Raw genomic sequence first — 24,431 nt, forward strand, 5'->3', positions numbered from 1 at the left:
GTAAAGAGAATTTAATTTGGCTGGTAGGGAATACTCAACTTTTTGCTCTTTAGTTGAGTAGAGGCTAATGATGTAATCTTGTGCTTTACTTTGGAGAGAAATGGCTCAGGCACTACACTCGATTTTAGTTACCAGGGACAATTCCACCAGTCAAAAGGATCAACATTCTTTGAGGTGGATGATGTTGATCTGAAGTTTTTGCCACCATAGCATTGAGAAGATTTCAGTCACCAGAAACAATGCCACCAGACAAAATGGTCATCGTTCTTTTAGGTGGAGATGTTGATGCGGTATACAAGTTATTTCCACAATACCGATGAGAAGACCAAGACTGTGGAGTCGGCTTTTCATTATTCCTCAATATAAAGGAATGAGCTACAGAAATTATGAACTATGAGACCTCATGCACACTGGACGATTTTACAGCAGCTGTTTGTGGCTGTAGACGTTTTTTCTACAGTCATAAACTCTCCATCATGTTATCCAATGTGTCCTCGCACACATAGGCTGTTATCAGCAGTGGCGTTTTTTAGCAGTAAAAAAAAAAAAATCCCTAAACTAGTGGATTCGGAGAGGAGTTTTTCAGCTGTAAAAAAAGCTCAAAAAATGTCGATCACCAGCGTTTAACGTTTTTGATCTAAGATGGAAAAAAATAAAAAATAAAAAAAAGCTAAAAACACTAAAAAAAACTATCGCAAAAAATGTTGAAAAAAGTTGAAAAACTCACTGCAAAGCTACTGGCGTTTTTATAACGTTATTTTAACGTCCAGAGTGCACAAGGCCTTAAAGTCAGTTACGTATACCTGTAGTACTTAAAAACTGTATATTAAATTTTAGGATTTATTTCTGCTTGGTCCATATGTACAACCAAGTTGCTTACATTACATGTAGGAAACAAATTATACTGTGATTTAATAGATACAAATTGTGATTTGTAAAGTAGAAAAAAAATGTCTATAGAACAAAATTGCCTCGTAGTAATGGTTCAAACCTGCACTGCAAAATGAATTTGACTTAAAGAGGAAAACTATGGAAAGGCTGATTGGTTGCTCTGGAGGAACAAAGAACGTTCTTAGTTGACACACACTAATAAATAAGACTCAGTAGATTTTGAGTAGGGAAGACATAGCTCCAAGACTTTCAGACGAAACATATTAAAAAGGGAATCTGAAGCATATTTCACACGCAGTAAATCCGTCCTGTACATAAAAAAGTTCCAGTGCCTCTAAGAATAGGAATTATTTCCCTTCAAGTTCTTATGTACTGTGCACTGATATTACAACTTGTTTGGCTCTTGTGTTGGTTCTTCATCGACTAGGTCTTTAAACCCAAGTTTTTCCAGGGATTCTTTGGCCATTAGTTGTCTGCAAAAAAAAAAAAGCATAGTGTGAAACTCACGGAATATATACACTATATGACCAAAGGTATCGGGACACCTGCCGTTATGCACAAATTAACTTTTTGTATATTTATATTGATGTCATATGCAAGAGTTGAAGAGATGCTGTCACTTTGGCCATTTAGCCAATATCCCAGCCCATTTATACTCACCTTTGGTCCTCCCCCCCCCCCCCCTCCTTCCAATACCCAGTCCTTCCCCAATATGTGCCCTCCTAGATACCATACAACACAGAGCTTATGCAGGGTTAGGACTAATGGCTCCATCAGAGGGCTGGCAGGATGGGAGAGATCAGGGAAAGGGAGAGCACAGTTGGACTTTCAATAGACTCTAAATGACGCTGTGCCTCTTTAGCACTATTATAATAATTTTTTTGTTAATACATTTTTATTGAAATATGAAGAGACAAAAGATCAACATAAAACATATTTTATGCAATGTTACAGGTAAAGAGGAATAGTTTACCCCAGCACTTTATAACATCTAGGAGGTCTAATGCACAAGGTAGTAGGTTCCAAGCTTATGAGAGGGCCATCATCTGTGCATATGACGTTGGTCGGGCAGGGATATGCATCCAGATGGATATTCAAGGCCGCCAAAATGCATAGAGGATATCAGAGAAAGAGAGAAAAGAAATGAGAGGAAGTAGGGAAACAGAAAAGGAGACGGGGATTGGGGGACGACGTTGGCATGCATGGCACCATACTAGCAATAAGTAGGACTATATCATATGGGTCTTGCAAAAATAAAGGCAAATTTAAACCACAAGAGAATCGACCGTCAGGTAAAAAGAAGCAAGGAGAGCTTTTAGCACTAGGAGGTCCAGCTCCCCACAAAAAATTAAAAGTGAACGGCTACAAATACTGCAGCTGCTGATTTTTAATATACAGACACTTGCCTGTCCAGGGAGCCCACAATGTCAGCACTAGAGCTGCAACTAACGATTAATTTGTCTGTCGACTAATCGATTATTTTTTCGATTAGTCAACGACTATCCGGTTATTTTTTTATTTTTTAATGAATCTAGTGTTTTTTTTTTTGATTAGCTAATTAATCCTTTGGATAACCTTGAGAGTATTGTATCGCAGAGTATCGGGCTGGCAGAGTATTGGCTGGGTATGGAGGGATGGCTACTTCCATCCGACCTCTCCCTTCCACTGCACAGATCAGTACAGAGAGGGGAAGAGAGAAACCGGCGTCGTGTCATGACGCCAGTTTGTTTACAAGTGATCACATTGTAAACACCTGGGCGTAGAAAGATGGCCGCCGCTTCGGGGCTAGGCCTAAGACGCGGCCTCTCCTAAGGCCGAGACCACGGATCGCTCCGCGAATCGCGGCATTTGGCGATCCGAGCGGGGTGACCCGTTCAGATCACGGACCGGTGACGATCCGTTGCACCCCTAGGGACGGCGGCACGGAGGGGGGAGAAGAGAGGGGGACGGTGGCACGGAAGGGGAGAAGAGAGGGGAATGGCAGCACGGAGGACAGCGGTAGATACTAAGCACTGTGACACATCGACGCCCTGCACGCACGTCAACGTATTTTTGTAGTCGACGTAATCAATTATGTTGACTCGTCGTGGCAGCTCTAGTCAGCACTATAGGGGCCCACGGTCACTGCCTGTAATAAGGAACTTTGCGAAGACCTGGCTAAAACCAGTGAGGCATCCCATGAATCCCTTAACCCCATCCAAGTTCTAATCCCTTAAACTACAAAAACAAAACTGATGGACTTGTTCATTGCCTTGGAGTGTCTGGAAGTGAATGCTGGGCTGGGCAAGGTGACAGGTGGGTCATAATCACTCGTATTAAGCCCTTCTGCACCGGACGATTACGGGGCGGGGTTGAGGAGCCAGGAGGGAGGAGAGTTTGTACTAACAGAAAATAAATCACCATAAGGGATATATCCTACTGACTGTTAGGTATGTCCCTTGTGCTGGCTTTTCTGTTTTACGTTAGCCATTGCCTGAGAGTGCCGATTGGAGTGTTCTATCGGGGGGGGGGGGGGGGGCGCCCCCTATCAGAACACAATAGTTCAGTGGGGGAGATCGCTACTAACGTTAGATCGTTCGCGCATTGTCCCCGACCAGAGCCAACTGTTTTTTTCTTGTTGAACCCCAAAAAACGAATAGTGTGTACCAGGCTTTAACTGCAGACAAATTTAAGGTCTCTAAAGCCCATAACACACACACACACACACACACACACACACACACACACACACACACATATATATATATATATATATATATGTACACATACACATACACACGTACCTCTGCTCACCACTACTCCCCTACACTTTTAAGCTTAGATATATAAAATATTAAAGAATAAAAATACTTGTATGCAGACCCTGCGCTTAAAAATTCCATAGGATCTGGTCTCATGATCAATTTCCTTGGCATATTTGATTTTGTGGTCAGATCATAAGATCTCTAGCCCAGGTAAAGATTGCAGGCCTTCTTGTACTTTTTACAGGGTTGACGTGTATGTAAGCTCTAACAATACATTTCTCCTGTTTGCTGCCATTTGATTTTCTAAATACATTATACACTTGAAAGTGTTGCATTACACTTGTTTAACAAGTGTAAAAAGAACTACAGCTGTTCATCCAGCCAGAAATTTTGCGAGCTGATAACTTCATGTACTTTCTGCCTCTGGATTGTTATCAGTTAGAATTGTTCCCTGCTCTCTGTGGACTACAAACCACCTCCCTCTGTTTTGGAGAGGGGAGGGATGCCGTTTTAACATAGGTTATGTAGTCTTAACACACTCCGTGTCCTGGTCCGACAAGGCTGCTCAGTACGGTTGTCTCCCCGGGGAACCAGAAGTGTGTCAATGATCTGATTACCAGATGAAAATAAAAGGAACCAAGTGCCAAAAAAAAACGAATGCAGCTATCAAATCTAAGGAGCAGTAAGCCGCAATACTATCATATTTTGTTTTTGGGGTTTAGATACGCTTTATAGATGTGAAGGTTCTCATTTGAACTTGGTGTACACAAACCTTTCCATTCTGCATTCCAAATATTCCTTTGAATCTTCTCTGCACAGATTACTCTGAAAGGAATTTTCCCGTAAACACTTCATGAACTTTTCTTTAAAAGGTTTACATTCACCTGTAGGAAAAAAGTAAAAAGTAGACGTGATGAAAATAAATGAATTACACAAAACATTGGATGAAACAAAATCATTCCCTTTCAGCTGACCACTGAAATCTGCACCCAGTCTGAAAAGGCAAAGGGTTAGACTAGAGCCAGACAAGAGCTGCTTATGCCTGGGATTTATTTTTCTACATATTTTTTTCTTAGAAGCTGTAGCAAAACTTCAATTGAAGAAAAGCGCTCTATGAATGGAGGCGGCAAAATTTTCATTCATCCACCTGTCCTCCATTCATAGAGCACATTTCATTGATGGAAGCAATAGTACTGCTTTGATGAATAGAGGAGGGGGCTGGAAACAGCAGGCATACTTAGCAATCTTGAGCAGTGCATAGAACAGGTCCAGCGGCTGTATTAACCTCCCACAGCACCATAAAATTGGTGTGGGGGCATGAGAATTGGCAGAGAACAGAAGATTTCAGCTAAGACAACCAGTACCAGCACAAGGAACACTTCTCAATAAAGCGATTGTAAATGTTACATTTTTTTATTTATTTTTTATTAAAACAAGCACTGTATACATACCTGCTCTGTGCAATGGTTTTACACAGGGCAGCTTCGACATTCCTTTTCTTGGTGCAACCTGCTAGCACTCCTGGGTCCTCCACCTGGCAGAGTGCCCAACTGCAAGCCGCTTCCTATGGGGGCACTCATGCAAGCTCAATCCTGAGCCCCACTCCGTCCCCTCATTGGCTGTAATTGACAGCAACAGTGGCTTCCACTGCTGTCTCTGAGTCAATGAGAAGGGAGAGAGCAGAGAGATATGCTGCTCTCATACTCATCCCTGGATAGAGATTGGGCTCAGGTAAGTATTTAGTGGGGCTGGGGCAGAATTGCATGCGGAAGGTGTTTTTTTTTTGTTTTACCTTAATGCTGAAGATGCATTAAGGTAAAAAAAAAAAGAAAAAAGAAAACCCTTTGGAAACCCTTTGGAACCACCTTAAACGTGGGTACTGCATCTTATACTGATTAAAAAATAAATAAATAACTGAACTTAGGCTTACTTACTAATGACTTTCCTTAAATATGACCGCTGATAATTGATATTTTTACACATCTAAGATTTTTCGATCAATATTGTCTTCCTAGTTGTTCTAGTACAGAGGTGCTCAACCTATGGGCCATGACCTAAAACCAAGGAAGCACATGCCCATGCTCTGGGATAGTGGCTTGGCCACCCCAAATCGCAATCAACGGGTTGCCGAACCACCATCCCAGAGAATCAAAGTGCATAGGGGCGGCGCTGGCAGTGGAGTAAGCAGATGGCCATGGAGGGAGCAGGGGCCGCATAAGCCGATGTGTCCTCTTTAGCGGCAGCTCCTGTCCCAGGTGGAATCACACGGAGTACACTTCACCTGAGAACTTTCTAGCGGCATGGAGAGCGATGACAGCAGAAGCTGGAAGAGGAAAATGTCAGTGCATTAAACACGTCACATACATGCGCTTTTGTAACGGGCATATTAGCACTTATAAAAAGAGGGTTGTCAGGGTGCTCTGCACCTGTGGTGTGGCACATCAATGTAAAAGCAGCCTTATTGGAGGCTCAGGACAGTAAGGACTCATTTATACTTAAGGTTTTGGAGGTGGTAACACCCCATAGTTCATTGTGGCATCAAACTGGTTACCAAATCACTTATGTGGCCCTCACTCTTCAAAAGGTTCAGCACCCCTGGTCTAGAATGACTGTTCTTGTAATGCACTAAGGGCTCTTTCACATGGGCGGTCCGCCCGACAGACTCCGCTTTGCTCAGTGGGGGGATCGATCCGGTGATTCCCGCTGAGCATGTGGATGACAGGCCTGTCTCCGCTCACTGTGCTGAGACGGATCTGAGAGAGCCCCGCTATGGAGAGATCGGATGACAAACAGACCGCCTGTCCATTTTCATCCGATCCACCAGATGGATGGAACATAGAGTCACCATCCATCTGGATTTCACAGACAGAAGCTGGCTGAAGACAACTGAACATGCGCAGGTCACCTCATGCGATAACCCATAGCAGCCAATCACAATCCATCATCTGTCGGTCCACCTTCCCTACTAAAAAGGTAAACTTTCTTTTTATGTAGTGCATTGACTCTAGAGCTGCCACGACAAGTCAACGTAATCGATTACGTTGACGTGCGTTCAGGGCGTTGATGCATCACAGTGCTCAGTATCTCCCGCTCTCCTCCATGCTGCCGCCCCCCTCTCTCTTCTCCCCCTCCATCCCGCCGCCCCCTCTCTCTTCTTCCCCTCCGTGCCGCCGCCCCTCTCTCTCTCTCTTCTCCCCCTCCGTGCCGCCGCCCCCTCTCTCTCTCTCTCTCTCTTCTTCCCCTCCGTGCCGCCACCCCCTCTCTTCTCCCCCTCCGTGCCGCCGGCCCCCTCTCTCTTCTGCCCCTCCGTGCCGCCGCCCCCCTCTCTCTTCTGCCCCTCCGTGCCGCCGCCCCCTCTCTCTTCTGCCCCTCCGTGCCGCCGCCCCCCTCTCTCTTCTGCCCCTCCGTGCCGCCGTCCCCCTCTCTCTTCTGCCCCTCCGTGCCGCCGTCCCCCTCTCTCTTCTGCCCCTCCGTGCCGCCGTCCCCCTCTCTCTTCTCCCCCACCGTGCCGCCGTCCCCCTCTCTCTTCTCCCCCACCGTGCCGCCGTCCCCCTCTCTCTTCTCCCCCACCGTGCCGCCGTCCCCCTCTCTCTTCTCCCCCACCGTGCCGCCGTCCCCCTCTCTCTTCTCCCCCACCGTGCCGCCGTCCCCCTCTCTCTTCTCCCCCACCGTGCCGCCGTCCCCCTCTCTCTTCTCCCCCACCGTGCCGCCGTCCCCCTCTCTCTTCTCCCCCACCGTGCCGCCGTCCCCCTCTCTCTTCTCCCCCACCGTGCCGCCGTCCCCCTCTCTCTTCTCCCCCACCGTGCCGCCGTCCCCCTCTCTCTTCTCCCCCACCGTGCCGCCGTCCCCCTCTCTCTTCTCCCCCACTGTATCTCAGGAAGGAGAGCAGAGGTAGAAGCCGGTAAACCCGGCTCCTTCGTTTTCAGAATGGACAGAGTCAGTAACCACTGACTCTGTCCATTCACATAACTGAAACATTGTAACCTCCTGTGATTACGATGTCTCAGTTAACCACTTTCAGACCGGACCATTTTGCTGTGTCAATGACCAGAGGTCTTTTTACAATTTGGCACTGCGCTGCTTTAACTGGTAATTGCGCGGTCATGCAATGTTGTACCCAAACAAAATTTGCGTCCTTTTCTTCCCACAAATAGAGCTTTCTTTTGATGGTATTTGATTGCCTCTGCGATTTTAATTTTTTGCGATATAAACATAAAAAGACAGCAAATTTTGAAAAAAAATGATATTTTCTACTTTTTGTTATTAGAAAAATCCAATAAACTCAATTTTAGTCATACATTTAGGCCAAAATGTATTCAGCCACATGTCTTTGCTTTGGTAAAAAAAAAGTCAATAACTGTATATTTATTGGTTTGCGCAAAAGTTGTCACATCTACAAACTAAGGTAAGTTTTCTGGAATTTACGCAGCTTTTAGTTTACGACTGCCTATCTCATTTCTTGAGGTGCTAAAATGGCAGGGCAGTACAAAACCCCCCCCAAATGACCCCATTTTGGAAAGTAGACCCCCTAAGGAAATTGATAAGTGGCATGTTGAGCCCATTGAATATTTTATTTTTTTGCCTCAAGCGATTGAATAATGGCAAAAAAAAAAAATTTTTATTTTTTTTTTTTTACACAAAGTTGTCACTAAATGATATATTGCTCACACATGCTATGGGCATATGTGAAATGACACCCCAAAATAAATTCTGCTGCTTCTCCTGAGTACGGGGATACCACATATGTGGGACTTTTTGGGAGCCTAGCCGCGTACGGGGCCCCGAAAACCAAGCACCGCCTTCAGGCTTTCTAAGGGAGTAAATTTTTGATTTCACTTCTCACTACCTATTACAGTTTTGAAGGCCACAAAATGCCAAGATGGCACAAAACCCCCACAAATGACCCCATTTTAGAAAGTAGACACCCCAAGCTATTTGCTGAGAGGCATGTTGAGTCCATGGAATATTTTATATTTTGCCACAAGTTGCGGGAAAATTACAAACTTTTTTTTTTTTCCACAAAGTTGTCACTAAATGATATATTGCTCACGCATGCCATGGGCATATGTGAAATGACACCCCAAAATAAATTCTGCTGCTTCTCTGAGTACGGGGATACCACATATGTGGGACTTTTTGGGAGCCTAGCCGCGTACGGGGCCCCGAAAACCAAGCACCGCCTTCAGGCTAAGGGCGTTACAGTTTTGAAGGCCATAAAATGCCAAGATGGCACAAACCCCCCCCCCCCAAATGACCCCATTTTGGAAAGTAGACACCCCTAAATTTAGGGGTACACTAGTGAGACTAGGTAATAAATGGCGGGTGCCCTGAAACTATAAAAAAAAAAACTAACCAACCAGCGTCACCTGTAACAGTTATATGGTGATCACTGGTGAAAGGGTTAACTAGGGGGCAATCAGGGGGCTTTATGCGGTAGTATATGGGGGGTCCCTGGCGCTATAAAAAGCTGCGGCGAACCTAAATACCTACCTGCCTAACTAGCGTCACCTGTGACACTAATACAGCGATCATAAAAACGATCGCTTATTAGGCTGGGTTCACACTGGAGCGATGCGGGAACGCCACGAATCCGCGGCGGGTTCCCGCATCGCATGCCTCCCGGCGGCAGTTCACACTGCCCTATGCGAACTGCTGGGAGTGTCAGTGAAATGTTAATGACACCCCCAGATCAGTTCGCATATCGCAGTGCGATCTGCAAACTCGGATCGCATGGTGTGAACACCCATGCGATCCGATTCTGCTGCGGACCAAAAAAAAGGGTCCCGTGCGAATTTGCGGCGGGTGCGACGCAAATTCAGCCATACTATCTGTATGGCTGAACTCGAATCGCACAGAGATCGGATGTGATTTGCACTGCAGTGCGGTGCGAATCACATCCGTTCTCATAAACCGCTGCAATGTGAACCCAGCCTTAGTGACACTGGCGACGGGGGGTGATCACGGGGTTAAACCTTTATTGGGGGGGTTAGGGGGGTACCTTAGAACTAAAGGGGGCTAACCCTAACTGCCCTAACAGTTATTACAGTCACAAATGACACCAATGCAAAAAAAAAAAAAAAAAATGACATTGGTGTCACTGTGACTGGGGGGCAGGGGTAATTGGGGGGGTGTGAGTGTGCCTGGCATGTTCTACTGTGTAGTGTCGTGTTGGTGCAACTCACCGATCCTCTCTCCTCGGTGTCGGAACGAAAAATACCGACACGGAGGAGAGATTACATCACTTCCGCTCCTGTGTTTACATTACAGGAGAGGAAGTGATGTCACGGAGCATTTCCATTCGTCGGGAGTGATCGCGAGGGGGTGGCCATGAATGAATGGCCGCCCCCTCATCCCGGATCGCTCCCGAACGAATACCGACCGCCGCAGGCACCGGGGGGGGCGATCGATAGATTAGTCGACAGACAAATGAATCGTTAGCTGCAGCTCTAATTGACTCAGATAAAAGCGGGTACCCTTAAACTCTAGTGTTGGTCATGGGGCAACCTGTAGTTGTTGCAAAGCTTGAAGCAGGAGCACAAAGCCCTTCCTGACCTGTGATCCTTTGGAGCAGTGGCAGGAAGTGCTGTGACCCCAGCAGAATGAATTAGAATTTGTTGGTGTAAGTTACTGCACCTACAGAAACCCTATAACAGTGATGGCGAACCTTGGCACTAGGGCTGAAACAACTAATCGATTAATCGACAACTAATCGATTATAAAATTAATCGATTAATCGGCCAGTAACATAATAGGGTTAAAAAAAACTAAAATGAGCCCTTTATAGTACAAAAAGAGCAAATAATCGCTACTGTAAATATTACTGTTCTACAGTAAAAAAAATGAACCCCTTACAATAGTGATTATCTGCTTTTTTCTACTATAAAGGGCTTATTTTAGTTTGTTTAACCCCATTATGTTAGTAAATGTCTTATACCTGGTTCACATCTATGTACTTTTTGCAGAAATGCATTACAGTTCATTTACATGGTTGCCTGTGAGACACGTTCACATCTGAAAGGGTCGGGGACTTTTAACGCAAAATAGTGCTTTATTGGTTCAATATACCGTACTTCAATGGAGAAGCTGCAGAAAAGCATGTAATGCGTTTTTTCAGCAATTTGTGTTTTTTTTAATCTGCCCAAAAAAAAAGGCAAAAATGCAAATTGCAGTAAAATCACGTGCGCAAAAATCAAAACGTACAGCAAAAAACACTGCAGAAACAGATCAAAAGCAAACTGCATAGGTGTGCACCGTGCCTTATGCTGGCCACACAGATCAGTTTTCAGATGAGAATATTCAGACGAAAAATCTTTGTACATTCGCTGAATGAAAGAATTTTGTTTGAAATTTTGACTTGTCTGAAAATTCCTTTGACTAAGAAGTTTTCTATTTCCAAATTTTCCCGTCACTGTGGTTGAAAATGAACATCAATTTGACCCACTTTTTTTTTTAAAGGTTATTAACCGATTAATCGAAACAATAATCGGCCAACTAATCGATTATGAAAATAATCGTTAGTTGCAGCCCTACTTGGCACCCCAGATGGTATGGAACTACATTTCCCATGATGCTCAACTACACTGCAGTGCATGAGCATTATGGGAAATGTAGTTCCAAAACATCTGGGGTGCCAAGGTTCGCCATCACTGCCCTATAATGACACGGCACACAAGGCACCTTCAAGGGTAAGCATGAGGTCTGGCGCGTTCACACAGCCCACGTGCAGAGCCAGCCAGGAAGTCGGCACTGCGCTGCACTAATTACAGGCAGTGAGACATTTCCAGATCTGTGCAGCCGCACAACGTCTCACTGCCTGTGATTGGCGCTGTTCCAACTTCCTGGTGGGCTCTGCACGTGGGCTGTTTCGGAGCCACGACACACAACCGCGCAATTGTCAGTTAAAGCGATGCAGTGCCAAATCGCAAAAAGTGCTCTGGTCAGGAAGGGGGTAAATCCAGGGCTGAAGTGGTTTAAAGGGTATGATGAGACAAGGCATAAAAAAATAAAAATAAAAACGTTACAGTCCTGTCATTGTAAAATAAAATGGATACAAATATAAGCAGAAAATATTGCTGCACCCACTGTTATATGTTATGGACTGTCAGATGTTCCATACTGACCATACTACACCCCCTAATCATCCGCCCAGGGGCGCTGTTTCACAGATCTGCAATTACTTTTCATCTCACTATCCTTTTCAACGCTAAATAGAAATATCAGATTTTACAATACTAAAAGTGACAGCCTGGCTACTCCAATCCCTTCTCCTGCTGCTCACCAAAGTGATCCAGAGGAAAAGATCCCTTGTCTGGAGGTCGAGGTTTGAACGTTTTTGTCCCAAAGTTCATAGCAGTCGACATGTTGATAAAACCGCTCGTGATCCGCTTCCTGTAACCTCTTCCACTGAGCTTCTAAATGACATGCGTGCCCATAGCTGACAGGACTCGGACAGCTTCGTTACACTCAATACGCATGCGTGCCCACTTCTAACTCGTCAGCGGCAGCTTCGTAATACTGAGTAATTCTGGCAGCACACGGCTTCGAAGAGCACAATGCGCATGCGTATGTCATGATCGCTCTGCATGTGCTGATTGCTGAAATGTCTTTGTGTATACAGTGCATGAAGGGAGCAAACTGCTGATTTTAACAACAGTTTAACCACTTCAGCCCCGGAAGGTTTCACCCCCTTTATGATCAGGCCATTTTTGTTATACAGCACTGCTTTGTTTAAACTGACAATTTCACGTTCATTCAATGCTGTATACAAACAAATTTATGTCCTTTTTCCCCCCACAAATAGAGCTTTCTTTTGGTGGTATTTGATCACCTCTGCGGTTTTAATTTTTTGCGCTATAAACAAAAAAAGAGTGACAATTAACCACTTAAGTCCCGGAGGATTTGGCTGGCCGAATACCACAGCACTTTTTTCGATACGGCAGTGCTTCGCTTTAAAGAGGAAGTAAACCCTGATGGGTTTACTTCCTCTTTGATTCCCTGCAAAGGCAAAGCATAATGGACTACTATGCATCGCATAGTAGCCCATTATGTGTCACTTACCTGACACAGGAGCCAGCGAAGTCACCGCTGTCCCTTGTAGTCCGGCGCATCCATCTTCTCGGGGGGTCTCGCAGCTCCGCCGCTGTCATTCGGCGAAGCCACCATGACGTCACTCCCGCGCATGCGCACGGGAGCCGACACGCGCGGCATCTCCGTAGTTGAAGATGCCGCGCTCAGTGCGCCTGTGCGCTGCTGTCTACGGCGCATGCGCTGTAGACAGCGCTGCCTGTCTTCGGGCAAATATCTCCTAAACCATGTAGGTTTAGGAGATATTTCTTGGACCTACAGCTAAGCCTTAATCTAGGCTTACCTGTAGGTCAAAGTGTGTTGTAAGGGTTTACAACCACTTTAACTGACAATTGCGCGGTCATGCTACTTGGCTCCCAAACAAAATTGATCTCCTTTTTTCCCCACAAATAGAGCTTTCTTTTGGTGGTATTTGATCACCTCTGTGGTTTTTATTTTTTACGCTATAAACAAAAAAAGAGCGACAATTTTGAAAAAAAAATGAATATTTTCCACAGGACCTGCGATCACACTCACAGAGCTCGCGCGTGCGCGACCACGCGGCGGCGAATTTAAAGGGACGTACCTATACGTCCATTTGCCTGTCTTGCCATTCTGCCAATGTATATGTTCGTGCGGTGGTCGGCAAGAGGTTAACCATACCTCTCTTTTAGCCCCCCCACTGTTAGTGCAAATAGGCCACACCCAACTATTTACCATGGCACACATAGCATGCTGCATTATTATTTTGCCTATAGTTCTCACGGGTGCCTAGGCACTCTGAGTTATACTTCTGGATAGAATGACAATATATTAGTGTGTCTGGCCCTAATTTATAAACTCTGGAGGAATTGGTGCCATTTTTAACCACTTGAAGATCGGGCCTTTCTGGCACTTTTTGTTTACATGTAATGCCGCGTACACATGAACGGACTTTTCAGCAGAAAAAGTCAGACAGAGATCCAACCGAATGGACTTGCCCACACACGATCACACCAAAGTCCGTTCATTTTGAACGTGATGATGTACTATGGGACTATTGCGGCATATTGCCGGCGGTTTTAACCCTTTCGCGGCCGCTAGCGGGGATAAAAGCGCCCCGCTAGCGGCCGAAATGCGCCGCAAATCCGGTGGTAAAATGCCGCTAAAAATAGCAGCGTTTCACCGCCGACGCAAAGGGCGGTGTGGTGTGAAAGGGGTCTTAAAGCCTTTACAGGTTACCACTTTAGAGTTACAGAGGAGGTCTGGTGCTAGAATTACTGCCCAGTGATCTAATGATCGCTGTTTGCATACAGGACAAGCACATGTGTTTGCCTTTGCGTGCAAGCCGGGGGGCACTTTAATTTTTTATATTACTTTTTTTTTTAACTTTTTTACACTGTCGCTGTAATTTCTTTTTTATTAATCACTTTCATTGCTGTCACAAGGAATGTAAATATTGCTTGTGACAAGTACTCTTTATGGAGAGAGCTGGGGTCTATAAGATCCCAAATCCCTCCTCTACCCTTAAAAGCATTTGATCACACCAAGATCTGTGAGATCAAATGTTTTCATTTTTTTAAAAGTGGCGGCGCTTACATTCATAATATCCATACACTTGGGTTCAACAAAGCAGTGAAAAGGGCAAAAAGGTGAAGTACAACCTATAGCGACTATAGCCAAGCATAGCAGCTACTCACATTTCAGTTACTACAGTCAAGATGCTACACTACAGATATGATACTTATTCTGATTGGTTGCTACAGTTTACTGCACTATGCACATCATTACTGTATAGATCTCTGTGATACTTCACAGAATACACTTTGCTGGGTCTACAGAAAAGCTTTGATTCCTTTAGCAAGCAATCAACATCTTTCTTCTGGCTTTTGTTAGCATTTCCTATTTTAAAGTGGATCTTCACTCTCTTGACTGCTTTTAATCCTTATGCTGTTACCATTAGTAAATAGATAGGAAAGTATATACATTAATATTTACTTGATTTATGACATATAGTAAACCAATGCAGTCAGTTCCAGGGCATTTCACTTTCTGCGTTTCTACGTTTTTGTGGTGTGAGTCAGGTCTTAAGCTACTTTCACACTAGGGCTTTGCGGGCTCTGGCGGTAAAGTGGCGCTATATTTAGCGGCGCTTTACCGTTGTTTTAGCGGCGCTATTCGGCCGCTAGCAGGGGTTAAAACTGCCCCGCTAGCAGCCGCATAGCGCCGCTAAAACAACGGGTTAAAACCAGCAGGCGGGTTTGCAACGCTGCCCCATTGTTTTCTATGGGAAGGGGTGCTTCAGGAGCAGTAAATACACCACTTCTACAGCGCTCCAAAGATGCGGCTTGCAGGACTTTTTTGACCATCCTGCAAGCGCACCGCTCCAGTGTGAAAGTCCTCGGGGCTTTTGCTCTGGAGAGACAACAGGGGCTATTTCAGGGCGCGTTGCAGGTGCTATTTTTAGCGCTGTAGTGCCTGAAAAGCTCCCCAGTGTGAAAGGGGCCTTACTCACCCCTCTGAACAACTGACATATACATAGAAGTTATTAGATTCATTACTTTCATTAGAATACCTTTTGGGCCAGTTCACACCACATGCAGTCCACTGAATTTTTTTCTGCATCATAAATGCATGTAAAGTAGGTTATATGGTTAGATAGTTCCAGTTCCCGAATATAAAAAAGTAGCACATGCTGCATTTTTCCTAAAATGGACCATACTTGAACACAGTAAGGGCTAGTTCACACCACAAAAACATCCTTCAGATACATTCCGGATGCGTTTCTGCATGCGTGTTTTTGATGCGTTTCTGGGTGCATTCCAGCTGTTTTTTTTGTTCCTTGTTTTTTGTGTCCAGTGCATTTTTGATGTGTGTAAATGCAGCAAGTTCTTTTTTTTATTTTTTTATTTCTGGAACCAGAACACAGTGGAACTGCAAGCACTGGTGTGAACTATGCCTTTGAAAACCAGGTAACCTACTTTCTATTTTGGATGAAGAAAAAAAAAGGACTGGAACGCATGTGGTGTGAGCTAGCCCTGAAATGCATACAAAAATCTCTGGAATGCACTGTGAAATATCAAAAATGCACCAAGCCCTAGTATAGTGAAAAACAAAAACAGGAAAAAAGAAAAAAAGCATCTGGAATGCATCGGAAACACATAAAAAATGCACTGAAATGCGTTAAAAACACTCATGCAGAAACACATCTGGAGTGCGTTTTTATGGTGTGAACAAGCCCTAAAAATTGTTTGAAGTGAGGGCTGTGACTTTCATTTTTTACCACTAGATGGAGCTCTATCCATATTGTTTGTACATCAATAACTGAACCTGGTCTTTTAATCAAGGGTAGCAATGCAAAGCGAGTTTATTAAATAATAATTAGGACATTACATTTTTGACTGTCATTTTTTCCTTATAAATAATAGTAGCATTTTGAATTTGTATCTGTAAAGTAAATCTCTCATCAGAAAATCATGAAGACTGCCACTGTTGACTTGCATAAAAGGCCAGTGGCTTGTTCAAAGTATTAAAGTGGACCTTCATCCTCTCAATGCAGTGTTCATCATTGTTCCTCTCCTCTGCAATCTAAATTGTATGTTTTTTTTTCATTTTTTTTTTTCATACTTTGTTTACTTTTTGCGTTTTTTTTTTTTTTTGCCTTCTTTCTGGTAGCCTTGGTTCTAATGACATCTCCAGTGATCTGAAGCCTCCTGAGATTGGTACATTACATATCTCAGGATGCTTCAATTTGCATTTCACAGTGGGCAGACTGGGGTGGGCCTGGCCCAAGCAATTAGGGCACCAAAAAGACGCTCCTGGCACCAAGCAGGCATGAGGCGTGTGACATCGGGCCAACGGACCACAGAAGGATAGCACTGGATCCACTGGGCAGGTGAGTATGTGAATTACTGTAAGGACAACTCTGGATAACAGGTAAGGATTGGAGGGGGTAGTCATGAAGTTTGAAGCTCCTTTTTAAATACACAGGGTCAGCATAACGGGTAACATTTTCAGATGGAGGTTGGTAATGACAACTTGTAGTTTGTAAGTACCGTATTTATCGCCGTATAACATGCGCCGGCGTATAACACGCACGGTGATGCACCCCAAGTTTAGGAGGGAATTTAAAAGAAAATTTTAAAGAAAAAAACTTTTAGGAGGGAAGTTTAAGGAAAAAAACTTACATTTAAATGCCCATCAATGCAGCCTTGTCAGTGTCATTTGCAGCCCTCCATTGCAGCCTTGCATGTCATTAGCAGCCTTCCATGTCATTTACAGCCTTCCCAGTCATTTGCAGCCTTCCATTGCAGCCTTGTCAGTCATTTGCAGCCTTGTCGGTTTCTTTTGCAGGCTTTCCGTTTAAAAATGGCGCCGCCGAGATACACAGCGGATGTCCTGTGTATCTCGGCGGCACTCGGTAGCTCTCGACTGTTCTCGGCTATTTTCGGCCGCACTCGGCCATTCTCGGCTATTTTCGGCTGTTCTCGGCTATTTTCGGCTGTTCTCGGTGGCTTCCGAAAGCCGCTGAGAACAGCCAAAAATAGATGCAAAATAGCCGAAAGCTGCCGAGACCGGCAGAAAAGGCAGAAGAGCTCGCAATCGGCGGGGGATCGGTGTATAACACGCACCCACGATTTTCCCCTGATTTTAAGGGAAAAAAAGTGTGTGTTATATGCCGATAAATACAGTATATGTTTGTATTCCTTTATGCTGGTTTTAATAAACAGCATGAAAATGCAGTTCTTTGTCTGTTCTCTACAGTGTTATGTTAGGAATATTAGCGATGCTCTGGATTACATAGCGATTTCTAATCAGCCTGTTACGAACATCCTAAATTGACTAGAGGACTGTTATCTTTCTATATTGTCTAGTGATGTCCAATTTGTGTACATTGTATTTTCATTATGGATTTGTATTGCCGCTATTAATACAATTAAAAATAATTGAAGGAAAATGCATTTCTTTCTGTCTTTCTGAGTTCATGTAAGGTATAACTAAAGGCAAAACTTTTTTTGAAAGTAGTTTTGGATAGAATGAAGAGGGATCAGAAAGCGTGTCAGTTTTAATTGCTGTCTGTGCCCATTAATGAGATTCATCTTCTCTTTTTGTCCTGTTTACCAAAATCATTGAAATTGAAAATAAAATAAAATCCAAAATTTTTGGGTTGTCCCCAGATAAGTAATAGAGGAGAAATCTTCCAATGGTGTCAATATTTATGGTGACTCGAAGGAATTTCCCTAATTTGCAGGAATTTCCGCTTACTACCTGTTTGGCTATGGGACATGAAGTTAAGGGAAATCTCCCCAATGTGACACAGATGGTAAAAAAAAAAAAATTCTAAGAAGGGTAATAACCCTCCCTTGCGCTACCCAAAATGAAAAAAAAAGGTTTTCCTGGTGCCTCCATGGCAGCATACCCGTGACAAGCTCCGCCTTGGCTCCTCCCTCAGGACCAGTGAATATTATAAAAGAAAAGGATTAGTGCACTCACAGCATTCTCCTTTTTTCCTCATAGTCAGTGAATGGTGGTCGAACGTCCCTGACCTCTGCAGTTGGCAGATTCCAGATAGGTTCAAGCCTCTCACGGGTACAGTCCCTATTCTTGGGTCTTTTGGGACAGCAGTTGTCTCTTAACTAAAAGCTCCTATCTGCATTTATATACTGGCATTTGCTCAAGTCTACAGCAGAGAAAGCAGCTATATCTATTTTCACTTAGCCTTATTCTTCCATTTCTCCCTCCTGTCATCTATTCACTCTCACTTTGCTTTCTTTGCGTTCCTCTCTCTCTTTTTCGCTTTCTCCCCCCCCCCCCCCACCAACTTCCCCTCCTTGTAATGTTGGACTTTCTTTCCTGGTTGCTACAGTGGGCAGTGCGCACCTCACACCAGCTTTTCTGAGTCCCTCAGCTTCTTCCTGCCCGCTCTGCAGGAAGAAGCTGCAAGGTCAGATGGTCCGGGTTGGCAGGAGATCAGGCGGATAAGAGCAGCAGACAACAGCGGAGTCAGTAAGGCAGGCAGGAGTCGTCAACAGTTCACAGCAGAGATAGGCAGAGTCAGGCAGGCTGGGTTGGATTGGAGAAGGTAGAGAAGTCAGACGGAGCCAGGTTGGTAAATAATCAGCAAGACGGGTTCAGGTAACACAGGTACAGAGTTGCAGGCAAAACAGCGATGCACAAGTGTCACTGAGGTGACACCCGCGCTCGGACGTTCACCCTCCACACATACCCGTGCGCGCACGGAGAGCCCGCAGGCACATACTGGTGGGAGAACACTGCTGCACAACATGGGAAGGGGCCCCTGATCGGCACTGGTACGTTTCTGACACTCTCGCATCAGGAGCCACCAAGGAACATCTGCCCCCAGTCTTACTAGGTCGTGTACCAAGGACGTCGAGGCCAATCCGGGGCAATCAGAATCACCGGAATCCCCTCGGCATCTACTCTGTTTAGCAGGTGTGGGAGGAGTTTTAGTGGGGGAAGGCATAAATCAGCCGATAATGCCCCCATGGAGCCACCAATGTGTCTGACGCATCCGCCCAGGGGTCTCTTGTCCTGGACACAAACCTCTGCACCTTCTAATTGAGCCGAGAGGCCAAGAAATCCACATCTGGTGTGCCCCACCTTAGGCAAATGAGCCGGAATACATCCGGATGCAACGACCATTCCCCTTGGTCCAGCATCTGATGACTTAGGTAGTCCGCCTGCCAGTTTTCTACGCCCCGGAATGTATACGGCCGACAGGGCTGCTCTGCCCACTGTAGGATGTGAGCGACCTCTCGTGCTGCAGCTGAGCTCCTTGTTCATCCTTGATGGTTGACATATGCCTCCGCCGTGGCATTGTCCGACTGGATCCTGATTGGATGCCCCTGCAGCCTCTTTGACCATGTGGAGAGGCAATGCCTGATCACCCGACGCTCGAGGACATTGATTGGCAGGTGGGATTCCTCCTGCGTCCAACGGACCTGGGCCGACTGTGACAATCCAGGAATAACGGAGATTTGTCCCATTCTGACAAAATCTCTTTCTGCAAGACTCGAGTGTGAAATTGAGCGTACGGTTACCGCCTCAAAAGTGGCTACCATGAGACCCAGGACTCGTATGCAGAAACGTAGCGATAACCACCTGCGGTTCACCAATAACCTCACCTCAGCTTGAAGAGTCTACAGCTTGTCTGAAGGGAGAAAGACACTCTCACTTCTGAGGAGTCCAGCAGAAAAGCCCAAGTACTCCAGTCGTTGAGTTGGCACCAACACTGACTTTTGTAGGTTCAGTACCCAACCAAACTCCTGGAGAATTTGCATGGTGATCGCCACATCCTCCCTTTATTCTGAGGTGGAAGCTGCTCTCAGAAGGAGGTCGTCTAGGTAACCCACGATTGCGATCCCACATTGCCTTAACACCAGAATTGGGACTAACACCTTGGTGAAGACCCGGGATGCCAGGCCAAAAGAGAGAGCCACAAATTGGTAGTGCTCTTCCCCGACTGAAAATCGCAGAAACCTCTGATGCCTGAGGCATATGAGTACATGTAAGTATGCGTCCTTGATGTCCAAGGACGCCAGGAAGTTGCACCACACCTCATGTCCAGTCACACAGCAGCCTCAGCAGGGGGAGGAGGGAATGAGGGACAAGGAGAGAAGAAAGGGAGAGTGAGAGACCCCCCCAGTCAACCTCCCAGGGAATTCCCAGCTGCTCCATCCTGCCGAGGCAAGTGGAGCTGTACTTACACCTCCTGTTGGACTCATTCCACCACAGACCCATCACCCGAGCAGTATGGGGTGGCTGTTGGCCACAGCACACTGTGACATGGACAGCAGTAGCCTGGTCATATGTGTGCCCTGGAGCATATAGCTCACTGGCCACCCCTGGACCAGAAAGGGCAATGTCATGGCCGACCCAGCACATAACTAGGGTCTGCTCATGCTCGATGGTCAGACTGGGGAGACTACAAGGATCTATATTATCCAGCCTGTCACCCAGCCCCTCAAGGAGCCTGGTCCTTCTCCTACACTAGGCAGAAAAAACTGAGCTGCAGGAAGCTGAGTGAGGGGTTATAACCAGTGGGACCGACCCCCTGGGCAGTGCTGTGCAGTTTTGCTGGTTTTACATGTTTTACATGTTCTGCCAAGTCCTCTCCTGAAGGTGGTGATATAACCTAAGGTCAAGATTTAAAGGAGCTGTGTCCATTAATTAACGAAAGAGAAAATCTGTTTCTAGCATTCCAATTCTCTGACTGCAACTTCAGAACAGAGCTTTCTCGGGCACACAACTAACTTCTATAGGAGTATTAATAATTGCTGCATGCTGGATATTCAACAGCACAACATCCCTATATTGAAAATAGTTTGATAGGAAAGAGATAATGGGATTTTAAGGGTGCCACAAACAGATCAAAACCAATATATAAAAATATCAAATTTATTTATACATAGATAAAATCATCAGGATATCATCATACAATAACCATATAGTAAATGAACAGCAGTAATTTCTTTTTTTTTTAACTTTATTTCTTTATTAAGATATTTATTTTGTTTACAAAATACATCAAAATTGAACATCCCCTCAGCCCCCCCCCCCATCACCTTATCAGATAAAAAATATAAAAAAGATGATTCATATCTTGGGTGACCTAAGAGAGGATTGGTATCATGAGGGCCATCCTGGCTGATGTTCCATATAATCTAGATTCCCACTCTATCAATCTTCCCTCCCATCCCCATTCTCGCACACTTCCACCCTCTTCATTTGTCCTCTTACTTTAATTCTTATTGGGTCACTTTTCATCATTGAAATATTTATTTTTCACTCTATTATTATTCACATATCAATCCCTCTGGCATCCTACCAAGGTTTCCACATCTTGTCATATTTCTTTAAAGTCCCTTGTTTTATATATAACGCTTTCTCTTTAAGAATTACCACATTCATGCTATTTATCCATTCTCTACCGGACGGAGGCGACACCGACCACCATCTTAGGGCAATCAATTTCCTTGCCTGAAATAGGCATCTCAGGACCGCCGTCTGGCTGCTTCCCGGGTTTCCAACTCCCTCAACTCATCCCAGGAGACAATACTTTGCCTCCATCCTGGTGGAGGTTCCAAAAACCCGATCAATGGTTCCTGTCACCTCCGTCCAGTAGCGGATCAACTTTGGGCATCTCCAAAACATATGAATCATGTCTCCCTCCATGTCCCCGCACCGGTGGCAGCTTGCATCCAGCCGTCGGCCAAATTGAAAAAGTTTACGAGGAGTATAATAGGTTCTATATAATAAGAACAGATGTGACATCCTCTGAGAGGGAGAGAGTGATACCAATGGAGCCAGTTCAAGAATTCGATTCCATTGTATTTCGGAGATATCTCCCACATCTTTTTCCCACTTCCTCTTGTACATAGGGGTCTCTATCCCTCCCATTCTCCCCTTGTTTATATGTGGGTATATTTTTGAAATTAAACCTTTTCCTGTTTCTGCATTAATTATTTTTTGAAGAACTGGGATTGCGCTCCATTCTAAGGTCCTCCCTCTAAACTGCTCCTCCAGTGCGTGCCTGACCTGCAAATACTTATAGAAGGATTTATTTGGTAGAGCAAAATAATCTCTCAGTTCCTGAAAGGTTTTCAGGGCACCATCTTGGTATAGCTGAGCAATAAATTTTATTCCACATCTCTCCCATTCTCTTACTGTCCCCATCTTCTGCAGTTCTCCCAATTTACTATTCTTCAATAAGGGAGTATACTCATTAAATCCTCTGTATTTTAATATGGCCTTCGCTGTGTCCCACACTCTCATCATTAAACTCAAAGTAGGGCATCCTAATAGGAAGGATCCTGCCTCCAGAGCTTCCACTATTGAGTCATGTGGTGTATTTTGTAGGAGCATTTTTCTCCCTGCCTCTCCCCCTTCTAAATGACCCCCCCCCCCCCATATACTGGAGTTGTGACGCGAGGAAGTAGCTAAAGGGGTGTGGCAGTGCCACTCCTCCTTCCTGTTTTTGTAACTGCAGAGTACTCAATCAAATTCTTGCCGACCCACCCTTCCAAATCAGTTCCCTGAACACCATATCTATCTTTTGAAACCACATTTTAAATAACCAAATTGGGGAGTTATGCAGTACATAGAGAAGCTGCGGCATCCATATCATTTTGATTAAATTACAGCGACCTGCCACAGATAATGGCAGTCGTTTCCACACTTTTGTCTTCCTCCTGAATTTATTCAGTAACGGAATTATATTATCTGCAGTGTACTGTTGAGGGTCTCTAGATACGTTTATTCCTAGGTATTTAAATTTACTTACTACTTGGATCTGGGTCACCTCCTCAGGCAAGGGGCTTCCCAGAGGATCTACTGGCAGAAGGCTAGATTTTTCCCAATGTATCTTAAGTCTGGAAATTTGGCCAAATTTGTTAATAATATCCATAGCTTTCTGAAAAGACTCCTGTGTATCGCCAAGGAATAACAGTAGGTCATCCGCGTATAATGCCACTTTTTCTTCCAAATCTCCCCTTCTAAGACCCTTCACCTGAGCAGAAGACCGCAGGGCAATGGGCAGAGGTTCAATTTCAATGGCAAAGAGGAGGGGTGACAAGGGACACCCTTGTCTTGTCCCCCTCCCCAGTCTAAATTTATCAGACTTTTCATTATTCACCTTTACTCTGGCTTCTGGTGCCCTATAAAGCATTTTTACCCATTTCATGAAACCCGGTCCAAATTGGGCCGTCTCCATAACTCTCCAGAGATACTGCCACTCAAGACTATCAAAGGCCTTGGCGGCGTCTAAAGACAAAATAGCTCTCTCTCCACTCTCATCCGTAGGGACCTGAAGATTCAAGTATACCCTCCTTATATTTGTGCTAGTAGTTTTTCCAGGTATAAAACCTGATTGATCAGGGTGGATGAGTTTCAGTATAACCTTGTTCACCCTAGCCGCCAAGACCTTTGCCAGTATTTTTATGTCAGTGTTTAATAAAGCGATAGGTCTATATGAGGCAGGATCAAGTGGGTCTTTACCTTCCTTGTGTATGGTGATTATGGTGGATTCCATCATCGATGAGGGGAGCTCCCCCCTCATTAATGACCAATTCAATACCCTCAACAGCTTGGGAAGCAATACCTTCCCATACTGCCGATATATCTCGGTTGGGAGTCCGTCTAGGCCCGGTGATTTCTGTTGCACCATCTCAATAGTGACCCTTTGTATTTCCTCTATCGTTATAGGTCTATCTAACTCAGTTCTATCTGTTTCATCAAGACAAGGGAAATTCAGATCCATGAAAAAGCTGTCAATTTCATCCCCCATTTCCTCCTGTTGTGATCTATACAAGTCCTCATAATATTCTTTAAACTTGCCCGCTATTTCTGGAGTATATGAGGATACCCTTCCATCTCCTATAATTATCGTGGGTATAACGGATGGGGGGGAGTTCACCCTAACTAATTGTGCCAGCATACGTCCTGCACTTTCCCCCTCTCCAAAGGCAAATTGTTAATGGAAGAGATGTTTTTTCTAAATTTTTCTAAGAGTCATTAATCGATAATTTTGTTGTTCCTCTATCCATTTCCTAAGTTTATCCGGTGTTGGGTCATTGATATACTGTTCCTCTGCTGTAGTTACCCTCTCCCCTATTAGTCTCTCCCAGTCCTTAGTCTGTTTTTTAATTTTTGAGATTTGTTGGATCATTATGCCTCTTAGGAAAGCCTTCAGAGTGTCCCACACTATTCCTTCTGAGGCGGTACCTCTAGTCAAAT

The 24,431-nt window shown here is 44.8% G+C and overlaps 1 protein-coding gene across 1 annotated transcript; it reads right to left on the bottom strand.

The window, feature by feature from the left end:
- Window positions 1-826: 826 nt before the first annotated feature.
- On the bottom strand, window positions 827-12,074 carry COX19 (cytochrome c oxidase assembly factor COX19). The gene is made up of 3 exons (XM_077449067.1): window positions 11,914-12,074; window positions 4,408-4,519; window positions 827-1,364 (listed from the first exon to the last, which is right to left on the bottom strand). The coding sequence occupies exons 1-3, from the start codon at window positions 11,993-11,995 to the stop codon at window positions 1,277-1,279; spliced, it is 282 nt and encodes a 93-aa protein (XP_077305193.1). The 5' UTR covers window positions 11,996-12,074; the 3' UTR covers window positions 827-1,276.
- Between the last annotated feature and the right edge of the window lie 12,357 nt (window positions 12,075-24,431).

This window comes from Lithobates pipiens, unplaced genomic scaffold (assembly GCF_037356315.1).
Source record: "Lithobates pipiens isolate NorthernLeopardFrog02 unplaced genomic scaffold, aLitPip1_a1.2 Scaffold_22, whole genome shotgun sequence".
NCBI classification, from domain to species: Eukaryota; Metazoa; Chordata; class Amphibia; order Anura; family Ranidae; genus Lithobates; species Lithobates pipiens.

Excerpts from the sequence above, each read along its gene's own strand:
- COX19 (XM_077449067.1), bottom strand. The coding sequence starts at position 11,995 with ATGTCGACTGCTATGAACTTTGGGACAAAAACGTTCAAACCTCGACCT. Across the intron at positions 4,520-11,913 it reads TTTTCCTCTGGATCACTTTG|GTGAATGTAAACCTTTTAAA; the intron begins GTGAGCAGCAGG and ends TTTTTCCTACAG. Across the intron at positions 1,365-4,407 it reads TTGGAATGCAGAATGGAAAG|ACAACTAATGGCCAAAGAAT; the intron begins GTTTGTGTACAC and ends TTTTTTTTGCAG.